Consider the following 20520-nt stretch of genomic DNA (forward strand, 5'->3'; position numbering starts at 1 on the left):
AAAATACCCATTTTTTTTGTAGTGTTCGTAGTTGAGTAAGTGTAATCTCGTCACTAAAGACAGCCTTTTGTATACAAAAAGATATTCCGTGCCTAAATGTACAAATTAGTGACGACTTGTCTTTTACAAAAATGGCTTGCAAATTTGTAGTGAAACATATCATGTCGTCGCTAAAACTATTGTTTTTACCGACAAAACAAAATTATCACTGTAAATTGCAGTGATTAGTGACAAAAAAATTGTTGGAAATGCCGCTTTGCCAACAATATTATATTTTTGCTATATATGAATAATATTCTCCAATACAACTTTAGCAACTTACAAATAGTTACTACATACACAATTCTCACATTTCGAATTAAAATCTCACTAATGTTTGTATAAATATATTTCCTAAGGTTAGTACTAGTACATAAAACTGATGTACTAAATATTTACTCACTTCCAAAAACTAAATACTCCTAAAAATATGTTGCTACTTAAAAAAAAAAACATAAAAATTGCAGGCGTATAAACTATAGTAACCCAAAAACCAAATTTTCTTCCAATAACTTGTGTGTTAGATGAAACATATTGCCATCCTGCAAAAGAAGATAAATAAAATTACTTTTTAATAAAAAGAAGCTACAAAGTACACATGTAGATCAAAATAGAAAATTCTGGGCACTAATGAATGATATAAAAACATCTATAACCAAGCTAAAGCTAAGAAGTCATCAAGTAAGACCATGCACCATGAAACATAGAAGAAGAGAGCTAATATTCACTATAAATATTGCATATTTTCACAAGATCATATTAGCTCTGTCTTTATTTTCTTTTACATTCTTTTCCCAAATGTAGAAGATACTTTGTATATAAGGTTTTAATGTTTCTAGTACAGTGATCTGTCTCCATTTTTAAAATAGACTTCTTGATTCTACCATCTTTATAAGGCAAAAATCAGATATTTAGTTTAAATTTTCCAGTCATAGCACCTCTTGGTTCATTCAATGAGATACTCCTTTACCATGTGCTAAGTTATGATCAAAGGACCAAGATCAAGCAACTTTTCTTTTTGAACTCAGAACATAATGAATGAAAATATTCTATGAACATGATAGTGAACAATGTAAACTGCCTCATCTAAACCATTTGAAATTAGTCATAATGTAAGAAGCCTATTCTATTAAACATAGTACAATAGAAAAACTTAATTTGTCATAGAAGCCAGCGAAAAGGAAGGATATGGGAACGATGAAAAGGCGGAGATAGTGAGAGTGAGAGAGCTGATTACATTAAACAATATTATAAAGTTAAATCCATTAAATTTTGATGTATTCCTAATTACCTTAAATGGTTTAGAGCTGGAATTTCCACCAAGAATTTCTATTTAGCTTCAGTAACCTCTGCTGGCATGTTCTGCGAGCTTTCCTCCTTTATAGCAAATTTCTTAGAATTATCGTGGAGCCTACTACGACGATAGCAGATTTCTTGAAATGATCGTGGAGCCTACTACGACAATAGCAAATTTCTTGAAATATCGATACAAATTATTAGTAGTTCAGAGGATAGTATCACAATTGTGTAGTGTCTGAAGTTGCAAGATGTCCTGCACTCAAAACAAATGTAGTCAACAAAGGGTATGAAAAAGAATTTAAGGCTGTGCTGCCTTAACATCCTTATACAATCATAAAAAATAAAAGGGCAGCCCGGTGCACTAAGCTCCCGCTATCCTTATACAATCATGCTAAACAAAAAACATCCCAAACTATCCTATAAATAGCAGGTTACATCCTTCAGTTTTTTTCTGTCAGAAAACTAACGGTTCCATAACGTGCATGCTTGAATGAGCTATTAAATCAGTTTTAGACCCATACCGTTGACCTTGGTGCTTCACTCTAGTCTGCTACTACTTCCTTGGGTATATTACTGCTATATATAAGAGACAATTAAGGGGCTTTTATAGTCCTCACAAAAATTTTCACTAAAATGTTAGACTTTTTAATTAATTATCTCTAGGTTTTAATTTTATTTTTTTAAGTTAAATTTATTTTTTGTTCTTATGGTCTACTTTTCAAAAGCTACCAAACCTCCTACCGTATTTTTTTTTGTTTCCTATCCGGTGCCCAGTATCCGCATTGGAGCCCGATTAATCCGGACTCGCGTCGCGTAGGGTCTCATTCAAGCGAAGCGCTCCCTACCAACGATTTTTTCATACACAGGCTTCAACCCGAGACCCCTAGTTAAGGGAGGAACAACCCCATCCGCTGCACTTTATTTTTCATGTTACTTTCTTCTATTGATCTATCTATTAACCTAAAAAATAGTCATATCTTCGCTAGATTCTTTCTTGTTGCTCTCTCATTTTCTTCTTTTTCATTTGTTGCTTATTATAGATTTTTACATGTAGGCGTTTCTTTTACTTTATATTTGTATAATTGTATTATGAAATTTGAGAATTTCTGAAAAATCTTTTACTTACATGTAGCCATTTCTTTTACTTTATATTTATACTTTAATAAACTCATATATATTTAAATAGATTTGTACTAAAATGATTTTCAGATAGTTTTAAAAATAATTAAATGATGCCATATAGTGTTGAAAATGAAGACAATGTTATCATTAAAAAGCGGATTATCCTTAAAATCTCTTGTTTAACTATAATTAATCCTTCTAAACACAAAATAAGTTTAAAACAGGGCGAATAAGAGTGTTTGTTAAGGTTTTGATCGGATTCGGTAGAGCTTTGGTTCAATTTCTATATTTGTCTTAAAAGTTCATTAAATATGTATAGATTATTATGTTTGTTAAGGTTTTGATCGGATTCAGTAGCGCTTTGGTTCAATTTCTATATTTGTCTTAAAAGTTCATTAAATATGTATAGATTATTAATCTAAAACTAAATAACTTTAAATATTAGGATTCAGAACTCATAACTTCAAATTCTGACTCCGCATCTGATGATTTGAAGTAAATAATTTAATCAAAACGAAAATTAAAATATTCAAGGAGTGAAATGAAAGTTTTGCTTGTACATATTGAAAATATACTTATTTGAAATTTAACGATTACTAACATAAATTATATTTCTTTAATTAAAATAGCTACTTTTATACATTGAGTTTGGGCCCAGGCTTAGCACGGGCCTCATGAGACTAGTTTATGGGCAATTCTGCGAATTGCCCTTCTTTTGGGGTGGTCTTTAAATTTTGCCCCTCATATTTGAAATCTTTAAATTTTGCCCTTCGGCTAAAACCCATGGGTTCCAGGTTCGAACCCCCACACAGTCAAAATTTAAAAAAAAAAAATCGCAAGGCAGAGTTTAAATTTCGCTATGCCCCCACCGGCATACACTTGTGAAGGAATTACCAAAGTTATGCCGGACCCGGCATACTTATGCCTTATGGGCAGACTTAGCATAAGTATGTCGGGTCCGGCATAACTTTGGTAATTCCTTCACAAGTTTATGCCTGGTCCGGCATAAAAGTTTGCCCATTAAAAGTATGCCCCCACCGGCATAAACTTGTTAAAGAATTACCAAAGTTATACGGACCGCATACTTATGCCAAGTCCGCCCATAAGGCGAGTATGCCGGTCCGCATAAATTTGGTAATTCCTTAACAAGTGTACGGTTCGCATACACGCGATCCAAACCTTGCTTTGCAATTTTTTTTTTTATTTATGCTTGAGCGGGGGTTCGAACTCAGAACCTCATGATTTCTGCGTGAACGCTCAGAGTTGCAATGCGAAGGACAAAAATTAAAGACCAGCAATATGAGGGGCATAATTTAAAGACCACAAATATGAGGGGCAAAATTTAAAGACCACCCCAAAAGAAGGGCAATCCACGCAAAAAAATGCTAGTTTATTGAATAAACAAAGAAATCCCAACTGAATGTAATTCGTCGACGATCAAGGAAATGCGAAGAAGCGATAAGGGATATGGGTTTAAAACCGATTTAACCGCAAGTAAAAAAGTGCCAATTTATTTGCGACAATCTTAAACTCTGCTTGTTAACTCAAATTTAGTGCTGTTATATTTAATCGGTAGTACTATGAGCTACTTATGTGTTAACAAACAAAATGTTATGTATGTATTTCATGCCGATTTTTATATGCAATGTATACTACAAATAAGTAATATGTATGTGCAATAAGTATCGATTTAGAGATACTACTAGCCAGTTACAAATCATATTGGATCCTTTGTTGAAATTCCAAAATATCACCTTTCATGATGAATTCACCTCAGTCCTTTCATACTTCTTTGATCCTTTTAATTACTTTTACGTTGCCTCAAAGCTCTAATTGAAATTGAGTAAATATATGCCATCATAGCACATTCTGTTGAGCTATTGAACCACTATTATTAGAAATGATAGTTATCATATTAGACTATAACTCCAGTCCATAGTCACTCATACCTCTTGAAAATTCCACATCATCAAAGTTCACTATGCAATGTGATCAGTTCTTCTTTATAGTTTATACATGAAGTTCCGAAGTCAGAACCATGAATTTCAATTCTGAAGAAAGAACAAACAAAATCATATACTTAATAAATAGTTCAGATATTCAGGTAAAATCTAAAAGGCCAATTAAATACAATTACATTCATTTAGTCATTCCTCTTTGATTTCAGTTGAGTAATAACATAATTCTCATTCGAGTGAAACATAATGAATGACTAAGTCAAGTTAGTTGGACAATATGCCAGAAAAACAGCTATAACCATTCTGTTTTATGCATGAACTTTCAAAGCTAGTAACAGTCTTTCTCTACAACAGTTTCTAAAAATTAGCGATAGTGAAAATTAGATATATCACATTTGAACATTGACACTTACCAGGACTTGACAGTCTGGATGCTTCATCACATTAGGGATCAGGGGCGATTTTAGGTGCAAAAAATGGGACACGTGAACATATGGTCTCTCCGTAAAACTAGGTATTTTATGTATATATTTTCTAAAATTAGTATAATTCTATCTCATTTGGAATACATTAACAAAAAAGCTAAATGGTGTACTTGATTGATGGTTGAGTTATTTACCTAGAGGTTTAGGGATCAAATCCAGCTTAATACTTTTTTTCCTTCTTTTTTTTAATGGTGATTCGCCTCTGTTAGGGATTGAGGTGCTTTTTATGTTGGTTTACGGGGTCTTTTGGTTAAATTACAAAGCATCCCCTTGTAATGGCCTACCACTACATTTATCTATAGATAGGCATTGTGTTCCATGTTGGAAGAATCAAAATTTCTATCAGGACAATTTTCATATAAGTTAAATATTTAGAACAAAATGTCATACAGTCCTTTGCAAGATCGCCCTTAGTAATTGATCCTTTCAGGTGAGCTTTGTTGCATGCATAACCTTTTAATGTGCCCAAATATTTATTAAGTAAATGTATATAAGTTTTGTAACAGATTTCAACTAAAAGGCGATTTCAGAGGAGAAAGAATCTAACCTTTCTATGTAATACATGCATCGAAATTGAACCGGACCACCCATCTTCACCTCCTTTGCCAAATGAACCATAACAAAGCACGTTGGAACGCTTTACAACTGAATATCCATATTTCAGGGACCTTTTAGGTGTAAAAGAAATGAAAGAGAATGCACAAATTAATTCTGCCAAAACCATATTCAAATAACCATAACACTAACAATCAAAACAAAATCATGTCTTCTTCTACTCCAAAAGTTTGGAGTTTTGCAACTGAATTTCATATTTGAGGAACCTTCTAGGTGAAAAAAATCAAAGATAATGCGAGAATTCTGCTAAAATCAGTTCCAGAAATCCATGACACCGAAAAAAAAAAAACAAATTATCTGCTACAAAAAAGTTTGAAGCTTGTATCAGAAGAAAGAAAAGAAACAGAACAGATTCTGTGAAGGAGCCGCAAATTAAGAAAAAGAAGAAGAAGAAGAAGAAGAAGACCATTAACCTAAATCAGAAACGACAACATACCACACTAGAAACGAAACTAGAAGATAACTCACCAAATTATGGGTAGAATAAGGTGGAAGCAATGGAAGAACCGCGGTTTGTTCGACTTTTAAGTTCGAAGAGGTTGAGGGTCCGATTCCACTTAACCAATTTCTTTTTTTCGTTTTGAAAAGCTCACCTACTAAGGTGCTGCAAGGCTAAGATATAGTTTTAAGAAATGCACCAAAACACTAAACTGGGTTCGAACTCGTGTCCCGGGGAAGCAAAAACCAGCACTTTACCAGTGGCACTATGCTCCCCTTTATTACTTTGGGTGGCAAGACAGAGAGTTATGTGCTTTCTCATGCATAAATACATATATATATACATAGTTTCAACCGAGACGTGCGGGTGTCGTGGCATCCCGAGCTTCGCCCCCGACTAGTAGCAATACTTTCAGTTAGCTATTTAGGCGTTTATCCTTGCATTACTTACGTTTGGTCTTTGTTAATAAAACGAGGAAGGGGGAGTGCAATTTATTTGGTGGTAAAGTAGCGTTGTGAACTGCTGAGCATTTGAGTTTAATTTTGATTGTTTGGGTGGTTAAGGTAATATGAAATTTGAGTAAGTTGACTTAATTGTTTAGCTATTCTGACATGTATATAAATCACTTAATAATTTTAGGTGATACTAATTTAATTGATTTGGGTCTAGATTAAATTTTTTACACTCAAGAGAAGAAAATGAGTAAGTCGACTCTTAAGCCCATGCATAGCATCATGATGTCATATTTTAGTGAATCTGAGTCATGATTTGATCATTTTGTTTGTGATTGCTTCATAACGTATATTTAACCGTTGTTAGATGTTTGAGATACAGCGTCACTCTTATTCTGCAGGAGTGGCCGAGGACAGTTCGATTTTTGGCCTGAACCAAAATTTAAGGCCAAAATGACAACAGGGTATAAGACTCTTTACTAATAAATATATAGATAATCTTTCTTGTTTACAATACATAACGATATTTTACAAAACATAACAAATCACATAACCTCTAATTCACACCCTCAACCCTTGTTCAGATCTCACCACTACGCTTCCTTTCTCCCTCAAACACTCCATGAGAAAGTACAAAACTCTAATTGATTTTAACTCCACCGACTTCATTTTATTTCCTCAAATGCCGCCTACGATCTGGGCGGAACAAGAAGAATGAAGAAGAAATGGATTAATGCTCTGTTTTTGGTGGCTGAGTGCTGGTTGACAGCGCAATAGAGATGGGAACCGATTACGGTGGTGGAGTGAGCGTGGGACAGGGTGAAACAGAGGTGGGTTTTGCCCAACATTCACCAGAAGAAACCTGAAATCCACTCTGTTTCATAGATCTCTAGGTGTTGCACTAGTACATTGGGTAATGAATTGTATGAATAAACGTAATTTCGTGAATTATCTAAAGCGTAAAATAGTATGAATAATGGTAGAATCGTGACTAATGTTACATAAAATTGTTTTAAGTTTTATATGTTGTTGTAGTTGTATTAAATTTGTATGAAAGTTGTATACAATATTGTTATAGTTGTAATAAATTTCCAAAAACCTAACTTGAACTTTATACAAAATTTATACAGTTATATGCATATTTCATACCACTTTTATACACGAATTTGTAAGCGAAATTTCAAGCCCTAAGCGAGATTTGAAGCGTGATTCTTTCCGAAATTTCGAAGCGAGATTCAAAATTGTATTAATGTTATATGATAATATGAAAATTGTATTTTAAGTTTTGTATGTTGTTGTAGTTGTATTAAATATGTATGAATATTGTATGAATGTTATATATAATATTGTTCTAGTTGTATTAAATTTCCTAAAACAACTTTATACAAAATATATACAGTTATATACATATTTCATACCAATTTTATACAACTTTTATACACGAAAATTGTGACCGAAATTCTAAGCCTTGAGCGAGATAAACACATTTCATATCAATTTTATATAGTTTTCATACACGAAAAATGTGAACGAAATCTTAAGCCTTGAGCGAGATATACACATTTTATATCGTTTTCATACACAAAATTTTGAGCGAAACTTGTAAGCCTTGAGGAAAAATTTCGTATTGAGCGAAGTTTTGTAAAAAAACTCTTGATATGTTTTGTAAACTAAAAACTATCGTCACATTTCGAAAATAAGTTTCTTATTATGTATATCTACGTCATTCTCCCAAAAATGAATACACCAAATAGAAGCTTTTGTGTACATTTTTTTTCACGACCCGTTTGCGCATTAATCGCTTTCTAGGTTTCTCTTTAAAATGGCCATAAATTTTAAATTAGTGCAGCTTTCTCCAAAATCAAACTTCACACCAGTGGTCTTCGAAATAATACACCTAAATTTAGACGAATTGTCTCAATTTCAAACCGCTGCAATTAGGAGAAAAAAGGCAAGTGAGTTCAATTAAATTTCCTTAGTCAGGAAGTCGTACTACACAAATAAAATAAAAACAATTTTTTTGGATACGTATGATTTGTTCAATCCACTAACATAAGGAAAAATTATAGTGTAGTGGCAAATGAAGTTCAAAAATTACTTTAAATCACATATTTAATTTTTTGGTGTAAAACTAGTATTTTATGAATTCTCCCTAATGAATTTCTTGTTCCATCACTGACTGCAACTCTCGAACCACGGCAGGAGGAAAAGAAGCAATCCTCTGTGATTGTTTATTTTGGCTAGGTTTGCAACATTTTTTTAAAATGGGCTAAATATAAAAATACAGGCAGTAAAAGTGGCTAACCTTTGGTAGAAAATCCTTGATTCAATTCCTTATATGGTCACTCAACTTAAGGAACTTACCTACTAAAGTCATTTATCTTTTCTTTGTTTCTCATATGGTCATTGAAGTTTATGCATTTACCTTATAAAGTAACAAGGGTCAAAAGCCACCTTAAAAATAAAAGAAAAAGGGCCAAAATAGTCCCTTAAGTTTGGACTTTGAGTTAAAATATCCCTTATTCTTTTAACACCGAAAAATAATAGTCCTCCAACTATTTTTTACTTTCTTACTTCATAAATTAGACTGTGTTCGTCATATAGGTAAGTTCATAATATAGATTATGAAAAACAAAAATCATAATGTTTAAAAGTAAAAAGAAATGAAGAGTGTTACCGTGGAGGGTAAAATAGGTACTAAAAATTTTAAATGAGTTAAAGGAAGGAACAACTATTGTTCGAAGTTGCGAGAGCTTTTCAATTTTTTTAGCAGGGTTGTAGGGGGGAAATAATTTTCACCCAAATAATATTACAAGATTGACAAAAATAATATTTGACGTACACAATGATGATATAGAATCTCCTTATTTCATGTGATATCGAATGACTTATATTATTATGATGATATCCTTCTATATGCATCTATGTGTTTTTCTTAACAAAAACGCTTTCTGATTAATTTTTACATATGATTTTTTTCTTATTAGGACCTAGTTATTTTGTTTGAAGGAATTCATTGTCTTCCTTATTAATTATGAATGTCTTGGCAATAATTTCTACCGTAGAAGAAACTAACAACTAATTTAAACTATTTTATCAAAATAAAGATTACTCGTAAAATGAATAAATAGAAAATATTACTTATTTTATTGTTGAACTCCTAAGTTTCCAAGCAAATAGAGTATATACAGGCTATTTCACATTCTTTTTTTTTTTAGTAGTGATTTTCATTTCTAAAGTTATTAGTCACAATTTTTTGTGTGTTTCGTTACTTTTAATACCACAATTAGAGTTGAACTAAAATTGTACTATTTTGTATCATTAAAAGGTTCTTAGTTTTTTATGTTAAAGAACAAGACTATTTTAGTTGAAAATGCAAACATAAGGAACTACTTTGACCCTTTTTCTTTTATTTATAAAGTGACTTTTAGCCTTTGTTACTTTGTAAGGCAAATGTATAAACTTCAATGATCATATGAGGAACAAAGGATAGATAAATGACTTTACTAGATAATTTGCTTAAGTTGAGTGACCATTTGAGGAATTGGCTCAAAATCCTTTGAAGAAATTGCACGGTTTTCCCTTCAAATGGGTTGGTCTATGATTTTGCCCTTCAAAATCAAAATTTTGCCTAGGGGTGTTCATGGTTCGGTTTGGGTCGGTTATTGATTAAAACCATAATCAAACCAATTTCGTCGGTTTTTAAATGTCTAAAACCATAACCAAACCAAATAAAATAATAACCACTGTTTTGGTTATTGTCGTTTTGGTTCGATTTTTCGGTTTATGACTAGCCATGAGACTTATCAGTAAAGCATTAAAAAGTTGAAAAAGACATGTCTTTTTTTTTAGTTCAAATGATAACTTTTATTTATAGTTTAAGGTGGAACATACATCATAGAAACATTTTCGATATTAGTGGTAGTGTAGTGCCCAAGTTACTTAAAGTTGCTTTAAACTATTACATATAGAGCTAAAAACTAACTTAGTAGTGGCATGGCTGCACCATTTTTGTCATCTTAATACACATACCTGGAAATAAAGTAGAGCATATGAGCTTTTAGTTGTTGTTACAAACATACATATTAATTAAACATAAAGACTACCTAAAATAAAAATAAAAATATATGAAATAAAAAAACTTTGTATAGTGATCTCAAATTTTGGGGCAGTACTTGCATTTTGCCCTCAATTCTCTCATTTTATTAAAAAAAACTTTGTGTAATGATCCGAAACTTTATATGTTTTTCTATCATTATCCCCAAGGCCAGGGTCTCGACTACAAGGAGTTGTTCTTTTATGCTTTTTAGGAGGATTACCCACGGAAGAAGTATTAGGGCATTACCATGTGCTTGAGTTGCAAGAATGCTGATGTTACTGAAGTTTAGGACCCATTCAGACAATAAAAAAAAAAAAAAAGGTATAAATTAACAAAAAAAAAACCTAAAATCAAATGGCTGATAAAGAAAGGCTAAAAATTTAAGTTAAAAACATTCGACTCTAACGTGAGCTTCTGTTAGTAGGTTTACACTTAAAAGAGTTAAAAGACTTAAAGACATGGGCCTGGACATATTCTTAAAAACATGGGCCTTAAACAATCATGTGAAATAAGTAGACCAAAAATCAAATTAATGATTAAAAGGTATAAAATATCTATAATTATTTATGAAAAACTAATATTATACATATAAATAATTATAAAATTTATGTATATAATTTATCGGTTTGATTCGGTTATTTATTCGGCTATTTTTTAATAGAACCATAACCAAACCAAATATTATTGGTTTTTAAAATTTAAAATCAAATCAAACCAAATATCAGTTTTTTTTATTCGGTTTGGTTTTGGTTTTAACCAAAACCGTGAACAGCCCTACTTTTGCCTAACGAGCATAAATTCTTGAAGGGCACAAAGCATTACCTGTGAGATATTATGATGTGAAAAATACAACTTTATGCCACATAGAAAAGTTAAGTGACACGCAAAAAAGTTAAGTACTCTCTCTGTTTCAATTTATGTGAATTTTTTTGGAGTACGAGGACCAAACTTTATAAATTTGACAGTAAATTTTGACATAGATTTTTCAAGTTTGTAAAAATAAAATTTATACCTGAAAACTAGATAAAATTACTATAAGTCATGATACTTAATAATTTAAAAAAAAACGTAAAGAAAACATGATCAAAGAACCACCTCATAAACTCCTTACATAATAATATATTCACATAAATTGAAAGGGGGAGTACTTATTTTGAGGGGTATAAATGAAAGACCCAAATGACCCAAATCCGTTTTTACCTATGCACCCGTAATCTAATCGGACCCAAATACGAAACCCGAATTATAGACCTATAATACCCTTTAAATTCACTACTTTAATTTCAATACTCTAAAGCGTCAAAGTGACGATTCTCTCTTTCAATCTTCGTTTTCGATCTTTTCACTGCTCTCTAATCAACCATGGGCTCTGGTAATTAGTTAATTTACTCTCTCTTAACTCAGTAATTACTTCATTAATCCAATTTTGTGAATATATAATGTGTTTATTTGTGTGTGTTGTATTTTTATTCGAAGATGCAGATATGGAAGACTATGGATTCGAGTATTCGGACGAGGAACCTGAAGAACAAGATGTTGATATTGAAAATCAATACTACAACTCTAAAGGTTTTTTAATTTAATTAAATCTTTGTTGAGGATATTTGCTTATTTTGCTATATTTTGAAATTTCAATGTAGTAAGGAGGTGTTTGGCCATATAAACCAAATATTTATCACTTTATTTGGAATTTTTGAAGATGGAGTTGTGTTTGTTTATAGTTTTTGCAAAGACATATTTGGTTGGTTGAATATACTGAAAATAAAGTGAAAACAGGGCCAAATATACTGATTTTCAAATAAAGTGAAAAAAAAAATTCTGGAAAAAAGTGAATAATTCTCGTGGCCAAACGGGTCCAAATATGCTGATACATTTGATTCTTTTTGTTTTAATTGTGCTTTCTGTACTTGGATTACCAATATGTGATATGTTATTAGGTTTTGGTTGCAAAATTTGTTGGGAAAATTATTTCTAGTTCAAACTTTGTTTTAAAAAGAGATAATGGTCAAAAACACACCTGGAGCATCACTACTTTTTTGCGAGTTTCTTATTGAACTATCGCCAAATATTTATCATTAATTTCGAGGTGTGTTTGGATAAATAGTTGGTAAATAGTTCAGGTAGGAAACGCAACGCAACTACCTGATAGTTCAGGTAGGAAACTCCCAAAAAAGTGTATACTTAAGGTGTGTTTTTGACTATTATCAAACTATTTTGCTCACTCTAGAAAACAAATCAGCTTCTTTGAAAAACTGATAAGTTACTCTTCTTTCCAAAAACTTCGCAAAAATTGAGAATACTTTTTGCATTAAAGTTTTCACCACTTTTGCAACGAGCGTCGTTGACTTAGGGAAAACAACTGGGGTGTCGAATATGCACCTGTGTAATATGGACTATTTGTTAATTTAAGTTTGATACTATGTTAGATGACATTTTGATTGCTTCAGTTTGGGAAACAGGGATAGGTTCCTCATTTGTTAACTAACCTAAACGTGATTCGCAAGGGTAGATGTCTTTAGATCATATGGAAAAGTACTTTAGGATTATCTTTAAGGAAGAATTGTTGTTGCTTGAGAGAATTTGGAAGACTTGAAATTGGAACTTACTAAGACAAGGTGATTAGATCAAAATTTTCTCTTGATTTGAATTAGGAACAAAAGTTAATACTAAATTATTAAAGAGAAGGATAGTAGTTTGGATCGTTAAATATAACGTTCTGTATTTCTAATTTAAAGCTCGAAATTGCTTTCTATCGTTTCCGAGGTGGAGGAACCAAATTTTGCGATCTACTATAGACGAGCAAGGTAACTTGGCATTGTTGAGTTTTACCCATAAACTTTATGGACAGAGGTGACATTGAGTTAAAAATTGAGGTTAACACACATTAACTACCATTTTTTGGGGATAAAGGTTAACGCTCATTAACTCTTAAAGGGGCATTTGATTTGGTCAATCTGTTATTTCTGGATTCTGAAATAAGGACATGTATTGTGTGTAGCTATCGGCTGCATGATTCTGATGGCTACAATTCAAAGCTTTTGCTGTGCTTTTGGGAGTGAAACTTGGACATATAGAGGAGAAAGCTAGTCCACTGATTATGTTCATTGGTAAAAGGAACTTGCAGGGGACTAGGAAGGAAGGAATGTTGTTCAGTAGATTTTAGACATCGCAGGGTCATCATAGTTAATTTTCTTTAGTCGTTAGTCCCTTCGATTGCGGTTTTTGTTGATCGCCTGTATCAATGGGTTACATAGGGGAGTAGACATAAGTTTGGGAAATTAGTTGCCAAAAAAAAAAAAGGTAAGTTTGCTCTTTGTTCTCTGGAATTTTATCCCTTGTGATTTTTGATCTCAGTGAAGGGATTTCATTGATTTATTTAGTTGTGAAGATTGAAAAAGGAACATCCATCCCCTATTCTATCTGAGTTCTGGGGGTTGTGCCGGACGAATTTTGCCATAGCAAGGTTGGGGAAAGTCATAAGCTTATCTATTAGAGTCAAGTCGGTTTTATAGTTGCCAAGAATTTCTATTTTATTTTCTTTAGCTTTTATTCAATATTTCAATGTTAGGGAAAGCAATAATGGTAGCAGTGATCCTTCTTTCACTTAGCTCCCCTGTCATTTCTTGTCTGAGACGCCTGTGAAGTGCAATTTAATGTGAAGAATTTGGTGCACTCTGCTGTCTTACTGTGGAAATGTGTGCAATGCTTTATGTGAAACAGATCTGTTGTTTCATACGGTTATTTTCCCAAAGATTTCATTTGAATGTGATGAAAAATGCAAGGGAAGACCTTGCCCAGATAGAAGTTACCCAGAGATTGAATAACCTGAAAAAGCAAACTGTACCAGTAGTAGCAACAGATACTCCTGTAAAGAACTCCTTGGTTGTAAGGTAGTAATAAATTATGCTATATGCTATGTAATGGGGTTGACTTTATCTACCAGTTCCAAGCCGTGCGGCAGCTGGTCCTCGGGAATTTCTAAGGTAGTTACAAGTCATGCTATAGCCTAATTAATGCCATTGACTTTATCCACCGAGCTTCGACTCAGCTAGTTCTCGGTAATTTCTCAGTTGTAAAAAAAGGGGCGTTGACTTTATACAAATGTGTGCATACTCTATATATGCATCTTGAGCTACTGATCTTGGACCAATAGCTCTTTTCTTTCTTTCCTCTCTTTGGACCTGCATACCTACTAATATTCTGTGATTGTGTCATTCATAGGCTTGGTTGAAACAGAACCAGAGGCAGCACTTGAGGGTTTTGCTGAAGTAGTTCGTATGGAACCTGAGAAGGCTGAGTGGTAAGTAATTGAAAGTAATAAAAATTTTGTGCAGTATGTTAGTTGTTAAACTGATCAGCTAACTCCCTTGTGTGTTTGCTTTATAAAGAGAACAGATAGCTATGTATTTGTGAGATTTGTGATGCTGGAGACTGTTGTGATAGATCTGTTCCATATGAAGCTCAGGGTCTTTAAGAACTGCATGTTTTTATTGAAGTTAATTTTCTATCTCATATAGGCTACTACAACCTTGTATTAATTGACATGCAGCCTGAGAAATAAGCAGAGGATGAATTAAGAGACACAGCAAGTTGAAATAGATTGTGTTTTCTTCATTATGCAATTGCTTATGTGGAAAATGTGGGAAAGATCCTGATAGTTTATTTAACTTTATCTTTCTCACAAGCCTATAGAAAAAAATGTAAATCTCCCACGTGCAGATGGTTGTGACAAAAACTGGAAATAATTTGTCAGGTTTCTCCTTCCCGGTTTCTCACTCCTATTTGGTTTACGTGTGTGAGATTTAATAAATTTCAGAAATTCTTGCTACCTCTAGTTCATTGTCAGATCTGATATTTTTTGTCTTTTTATGTTCTTTATGTTGTTTCATGAATTTGGTAACTTGACTTGATATTAGTCACTGAGAGTACTTACACACGCTTCATAATTGTAAGCCAAAGGGTGTATTACTATTTTGCACATTTCTTATTGTTCATGTGATTTGATGCTTCTTAAAAGCACTTCGTCATTGTATTGCTATGTTTCACACCTTTGCTTCTTAGTTACCTTTACCTCAAGAAAAAAAAAAACACCTTTGCTTCTTGTTTATGTAATTTGATGCTTTTTAAGTAAAGGTATCTTTCAAGTTTTAAAATTCTCTGGAATATGCTTTGTATGATACTTACCAGCTGTTCTTATTGTTTTTCAGGGGATTTAAAGCTTTAAAGCAAACTGTTAAGCTTTACTATAAGTTAGGGAAGTACAAGGAAATGATGGATGCTTACAGAGAAATGCTAACCTACATCAAGTCAGCAGTGACAAGAAATTATAGTGAAAAGTGTATTAACAATATCATGGATTTCGTCTCAGGATCAGCTAGTCAGAACTTCAGTCTCCTACAAGAGTTCTACCAGACAACGTTGAAAGCCCTTGAAGAGGCAAAGAATGAGGTCAGAACAATATTCCTCCTTAAGCTATAGTAGGCTGGCTTTGAAGGTTCATACTGGAGCTTATGTTCTTTTCAAAGGTCTCATAGTTCCCTTCTTTTCGCAGAGATTGTGGTTCAAGACAAATCTAAAACTTTGCAAAATTTGGTTTGACATTGGGGAGTACGGACGAATGAGTAAGGTATCATTGTTTTTCAGATTAGCATCTGCAGTTGTAGTGTCACTGTATAAGTTTTCCTACCAATAACTTGAGCATTCAATCAGATTTTGAAAGAACTCCACAAATCTTGTCAAAAAGAAGATGGCACTGATGACCAGAAGAAAGGCACACAATTGTTGGAGGTATATGCAATAGAGATCCAAATGTACACGGAGACGAAAAATAACAAAAAACTGAAGGTATGTTATTACATTTCTCCTGTTTGTTTGATGTCGTACTGGATTTTGTGCACCTTTAAGTGAATCTTTACAGCTGATATGACCAAATAAACCATCTCTCTATTAATTGCCAGGTTCAGATGTTGGTTAATGTTCTAAGTTGCTCTCTGGTTCTATGCTGTACTTTTACCAAAAACAAAAAAAAAATTCTATTCTTTTCCCACCATGCAACCAGAAGTTGTTGAACTTCATTTAGCAGGTAGTGAGTGACATGTCTCAAAAAGTTAGAAAGAGCCGATCAAACTTTCACAAAAGATGTGAGACTTCCAATATTTATAAAATTTGCATAGAGGGTAAATTAACACACTAATATTCAATGATGAACTCCCGCCTTCAATTCTATTCCATTAAGCATCTTTCAACATAGAATTCTAAGTCTTTTAAATCGGAGATTTAGTGCCTCTCAGATTTTCTCTCAGAAGCTTCAGGCTTCTTTCTTTCCTCTATCTTTTAATATGCTCTTGTTCATTATTTTGTCATTTTTTATTTTGATTCTGAATATGTCGGGAAGATATACTTGGACTAATTTGTTCATTTAGAAGGATCCGTAGATGCTGGAAGACATACTGACATATGTCCTTGAATTGCTTTATTGCTGTTCTCTCAATCACTAATTGCTGCTTACTGAGATTTAAAAAAAAACGTGTATATATCTTCAGGAGCTATACAATAAAGCACTTTCAGTCAAGTCAGCAATCCCTCACCCAAGAATAATGGGAATAATTCGTGAATGTGGAGGAAAAATGCATATGGCAGAGCGGCAATGGGCAGAAGCAGCTACAGACTTCTTTGAAGCTTTCAAGAACTATGATGAAGCTGGGAATCAGAGGCGCATCCAGTGTCTAAAGTACGTGTGCGGTTCATTGGTGTGCTTGTTTTGTATGCCTTTTTCCCTATTTTGGCTTTTTTTTTTCTAGGTTGACATATGGGAAGAGTATAGTTGGAAAGAAATAACATCTGCTAGACTGCAAAAATCACTACATCTTCATCTACATGATACTTTACTAAGTCTCATCTAAATGATATTTAAATGAAAAATATGTAAGCTCATTGCTTATGCTTCTTCTGATGCTGGCACTTGAATGCATCCTGAGTACAGCTTCATATTTGATTTCTTTGACACTTTGTTTGTTGCATGTTAACATAGAATTTTTCTCTTCACCTCAGTTGCTATATGGTCCTAGGCAATTCTTTTTCTGATTCGCCTTCATTTTTCTCTCCTGCACGCTGCAAAAGAAACATTGCTCTGCCTGATATTGTAGTGCTTGGTTTCATCCTGCAGGTACTTGGTTCTGGCAAATATGCTGATGGAGTCCGAGGTTAACCCTTTTGATGGCCAAGAAGCAAAACCGTGAGTACTCAAATAGTTTATTTTATAAATTTTTTATAAAGAGATTAGAACCAGTACTCTTTAGCAGTTTTGTGATTGGAGTCACTGGACCAAGTACTGCAGTAACTAAATTGTATTGGTGTTGGTGCTTGACTGTGTTTTATACTCTTCAGGTACAAAAATGACCCTGAGATACTGGCAATGACTAACCTTATAGCAGCATATCAACGAAATGAGATCTTGGAGTTTGAGAAAATTCTTAAGGTGCAACTATCAGAATATTACTGCTATAAGTCCTTCAATTTGTAGTTATTATTGAGTATTCACTATCATTCTGATTGTGATTTCCTTGGAATTTTTCAGAGTAATAGAAGAACAATAATGGATGATCCCTTCATTAGAAATTACATCGAAGATCTTTTAAGAAATGTCAGAACCCAAGTGCTGCTGAAGATCATTAAGCCTTACACAAGAATCCGGATTCCCTTCATTTCCAAGGTAAATAGGTTTGTTAGAGTTTGCTTTCTTGCTAGGGGATAGTACAGGGATTTCTTCCCTTAGTATCTTGACTTTCATAGCTTCTCAATGGGCTAGTTGTGCACGGTCAAAGTTCGGTGGATAATGATCCCGTCCCTCTACCCTTCTCCACTTAAATATTAGGGTTTTGTCTGCAGCTGGGTTCGAACTAGTGACGTGTGGTTAACCCACAAATTATGTGCTCTTTAGTACTGAACCAAAGCCCTGAGAGCTCAATCAATTAACTGTCTTAAAGATGGCACAATGGCGGCATGCCACCTTTTTTTTTTTTTTTTTTTTTATGACAACGGAACCCGCAGCCGCTATCCTTTGGGTGCGCACAGGGTAAACCCCGCTCCTGTGTAATAGCCCGGGTGACATGCCACTTTACCAGATAGCATATTCGAATTTGGAACATCCATATATTAGCCTGGCATATTCTCCGTGGTTCTCATAAGTATGATGTTTATAGATCCACCACCTTGTACTTTGGCTTGAAATATTGTACTGAAGGATGTGTGTAATAGACTTCCTAATTGGCTGCTACTATTACTTAACGTGCAGGAGCTCAATGTGCCAGAAAAAGACGTCGAGGAGTTGTTGGTCTCACTCATCTTGGACAACCGTATCCATGGGCACATTGATCAAGTGAACCGGTTGCTAGAGTGTGGAGATAGGTGAAACTCTGAACTCGACGTCGTGATATTTTGGTTGTTTTTGGCTGACATTACTTCTAATTTGTTTTTCATGCTTTTACACATGCAGATCGAAAGGAATGAAAAAATACGCTGCCATTGACAAATGGAACACACAACTTAAGTCTCTGTACCAAACTGTTGGCAACAGAGTATGTTGAGATTACCACGACATGAAAAGAGGGGCGTGATTATATTATGGATTCATAATTGTTTTGAGGGGTTGTTTTGTGGGTGAGGAGGGGAAGATTTCTGTACTGATGGGTGTTCATGCTCTGGAATATTAGAAAATTTAGCTGCTCTTTCAGACATGTAGGTATTTTGTACAAAATTCGATATTTCTCCCCGTTTAAGTAGCTAGAGCTTGTCTGATTTATGTGTTAACTCTTCCTTTCTATACTGACAGGAGCAGCGCATATTGCCATTATATAGGTGAAATCAGGCGTTTCTGTGTTTGTTTTTAATTAAAAAAATCTTGTACCAGTATAAACTGGATTGATTAAAGTTGTTGCTATCGGGGTTCACATGTTCAACTCTGGCAATCCTTTTTCCTATATTAGTGGGGTTATTGTTATTAGTGAATCAATGTTTTAGTAGTTAGAACTTTTTAGTATAAGAGATGACCATTTTGCAAGCTTCAATAAACTTGGATGAAATAGTAATAAGAACGCGCAGAGCTTTCATTTCAAACTATAAGCTTGTAGTGCCTAGACCATTTGTTTAAGTAAATAAGAAGAGTCTTATTTTCTGTAAACAAAAAAACAGAGACTCTGCTCGAGTAACTTTCATTGAGTGTCACTCTTTGTTTCTTTAGACTGGAAAAATAAGATTTAGTTTTCTTTCTAATATAATTTTAATTTAAAATACAAGCATGTGGTGCGATTGATAGTCCTGCTCACATTCAAGTTTTATCGAATCGTCCTTTGTATTAAGAACTAAAATCATACAATTCAAGCGTACTTTTCTCATTTCTAGTTAAATACACACACATATTAGCAAGATAGAAAAATAACGGAGGGTTACTCTTTGTTTCTGGGGCAAAGGTGAAAATATATCCCTTAACTTTGCGATTTAGACCAGTTATACTCCCGTTAAAAAAGTGGTGTATATATCTTGCCGTTGCAAAATGGAGCAAATATACCTGCCCTTACGCATAAATAGTGTAAATATACTCTTTTCGCTAACGAGATTTAAAAAAAAAAAAACATTTGGCTTATTTTTAATTTAAAAAAAATGTCATGTGGCTTTAAAAAAAGGTCTACCTATTTTTTTTGAGTAGACATATTTTTCTAACACCACATGGTAATTTTTTTTTCTAGTGGGTCGGGTTACGATTCGTTTAAAAAAATCTCTGTGGCTTTAAAAAAAATAATTCTACCCATTTTTTAAACGAACCAGACCTGATCCACCAATAAAAAAAATTATCATGTGGCCTTAGAAAAATATGTCTACTAAAAAAATGGGTAGAATTTTTTTTAAAGCCACTTGGTATTTTTTTTAATTAAAATATAAACTAAATGATTTTAAAAAAAAAAATCCGTGAGCAAAAATGATATATTTGCACCATTTTGTAATGGCAGGGCTATAT

The 20520-nt window shown here is 33.3% G+C and overlaps 1 protein-coding gene and 1 long non-coding RNA gene across 6 annotated transcripts; one reads left to right on the forward strand and one right to left on the reverse strand.

Annotated features, from left to right (window-relative positions):
• Positions 1–240: 240 nt before the first annotated feature.
• Positions 241–6082, reverse strand: LOC132063033 (uncharacterized). Of its 3 annotated transcripts, none has more exons than XR_009416310.1 (4): positions 5987–6082; positions 5451–5571; positions 1331–1591; positions 241–581 (listed from the first exon to the last, which is right to left on the reverse strand). It is a non-coding gene; the product is annotated as an uncharacterized LOC132063033 (long non-coding RNA). The 3 variants fall into 3 exon arrangements; XR_009416311.1 differs by having other exon boundaries at positions 5955–5990; XR_009416309.1 differs by lacking the exon at positions 5987–6082 and having other exon boundaries at positions 243–581; positions 5451–5906.
• Positions 6083–11721: 5639 nt separating this feature from the next.
• On the forward strand, positions 11722–19514 carry LOC132061803 (COP9 signalosome complex subunit 2). 3 transcript variants are annotated; one of them, XR_009416158.1, is made up of 13 exons: positions 11722–11880; positions 11985–12077; positions 14730–14808; positions 15716–15956; positions 16060–16134; positions 16218–16352; positions 17051–17238; positions 17674–17742; positions 17895–17985; positions 18085–18219; positions 18802–18914; positions 19003–19244; positions 19339–19514. XR_009416158.1 is itself a non-coding variant. In XM_059454444.1 (12 exons), exons 1-12 carry the CDS (start codon positions 11871–11873, stop codon positions 19091–19093), a joined length of 1320 nt encoding a protein of 439 aa, XP_059310427.1. In that variant the 5' UTR covers positions 11722–11870; the 3' UTR covers positions 19094–19514. The 3 variants fall into 3 exon arrangements, 2 of the variants coding, with proteins under 2 accessions (XP_059310427.1, XP_059310428.1); XM_059454444.1 differs by having other exon boundaries at positions 19003–19514; XM_059454445.1 differs by having other exon boundaries at positions 11725–11880; positions 11991–12077; positions 19003–19514.
• Positions 19515–20520: the final 1006 nt, after the last annotated feature.

The sequence above is a fragment of the Lycium ferocissimum genome, chromosome 7 (genome assembly GCF_029784015.1).
Source record: "Lycium ferocissimum isolate CSIRO_LF1 chromosome 7, AGI_CSIRO_Lferr_CH_V1, whole genome shotgun sequence".
NCBI lineage: Eukaryota > Viridiplantae > Streptophyta > Magnoliopsida > Solanales > Solanaceae > Lycium > Lycium ferocissimum.

Excerpts from the sequence above, each read along its gene's own strand:
- LOC132061803 (XM_059454444.1), top strand. Across the intron at positions 16,353-17,050 it reads AAAATAACAAAAAACTGAAG|GAGCTATACAATAAAGCACT; the intron begins GTATGTTATTAC and ends ATATATCTTCAG. Across the intron at positions 18,220-18,801 it reads GGATTCCCTTCATTTCCAAG|GAGCTCAATGTGCCAGAAAA; the intron begins GTAAATAGGTTT and ends CTTAACGTGCAG.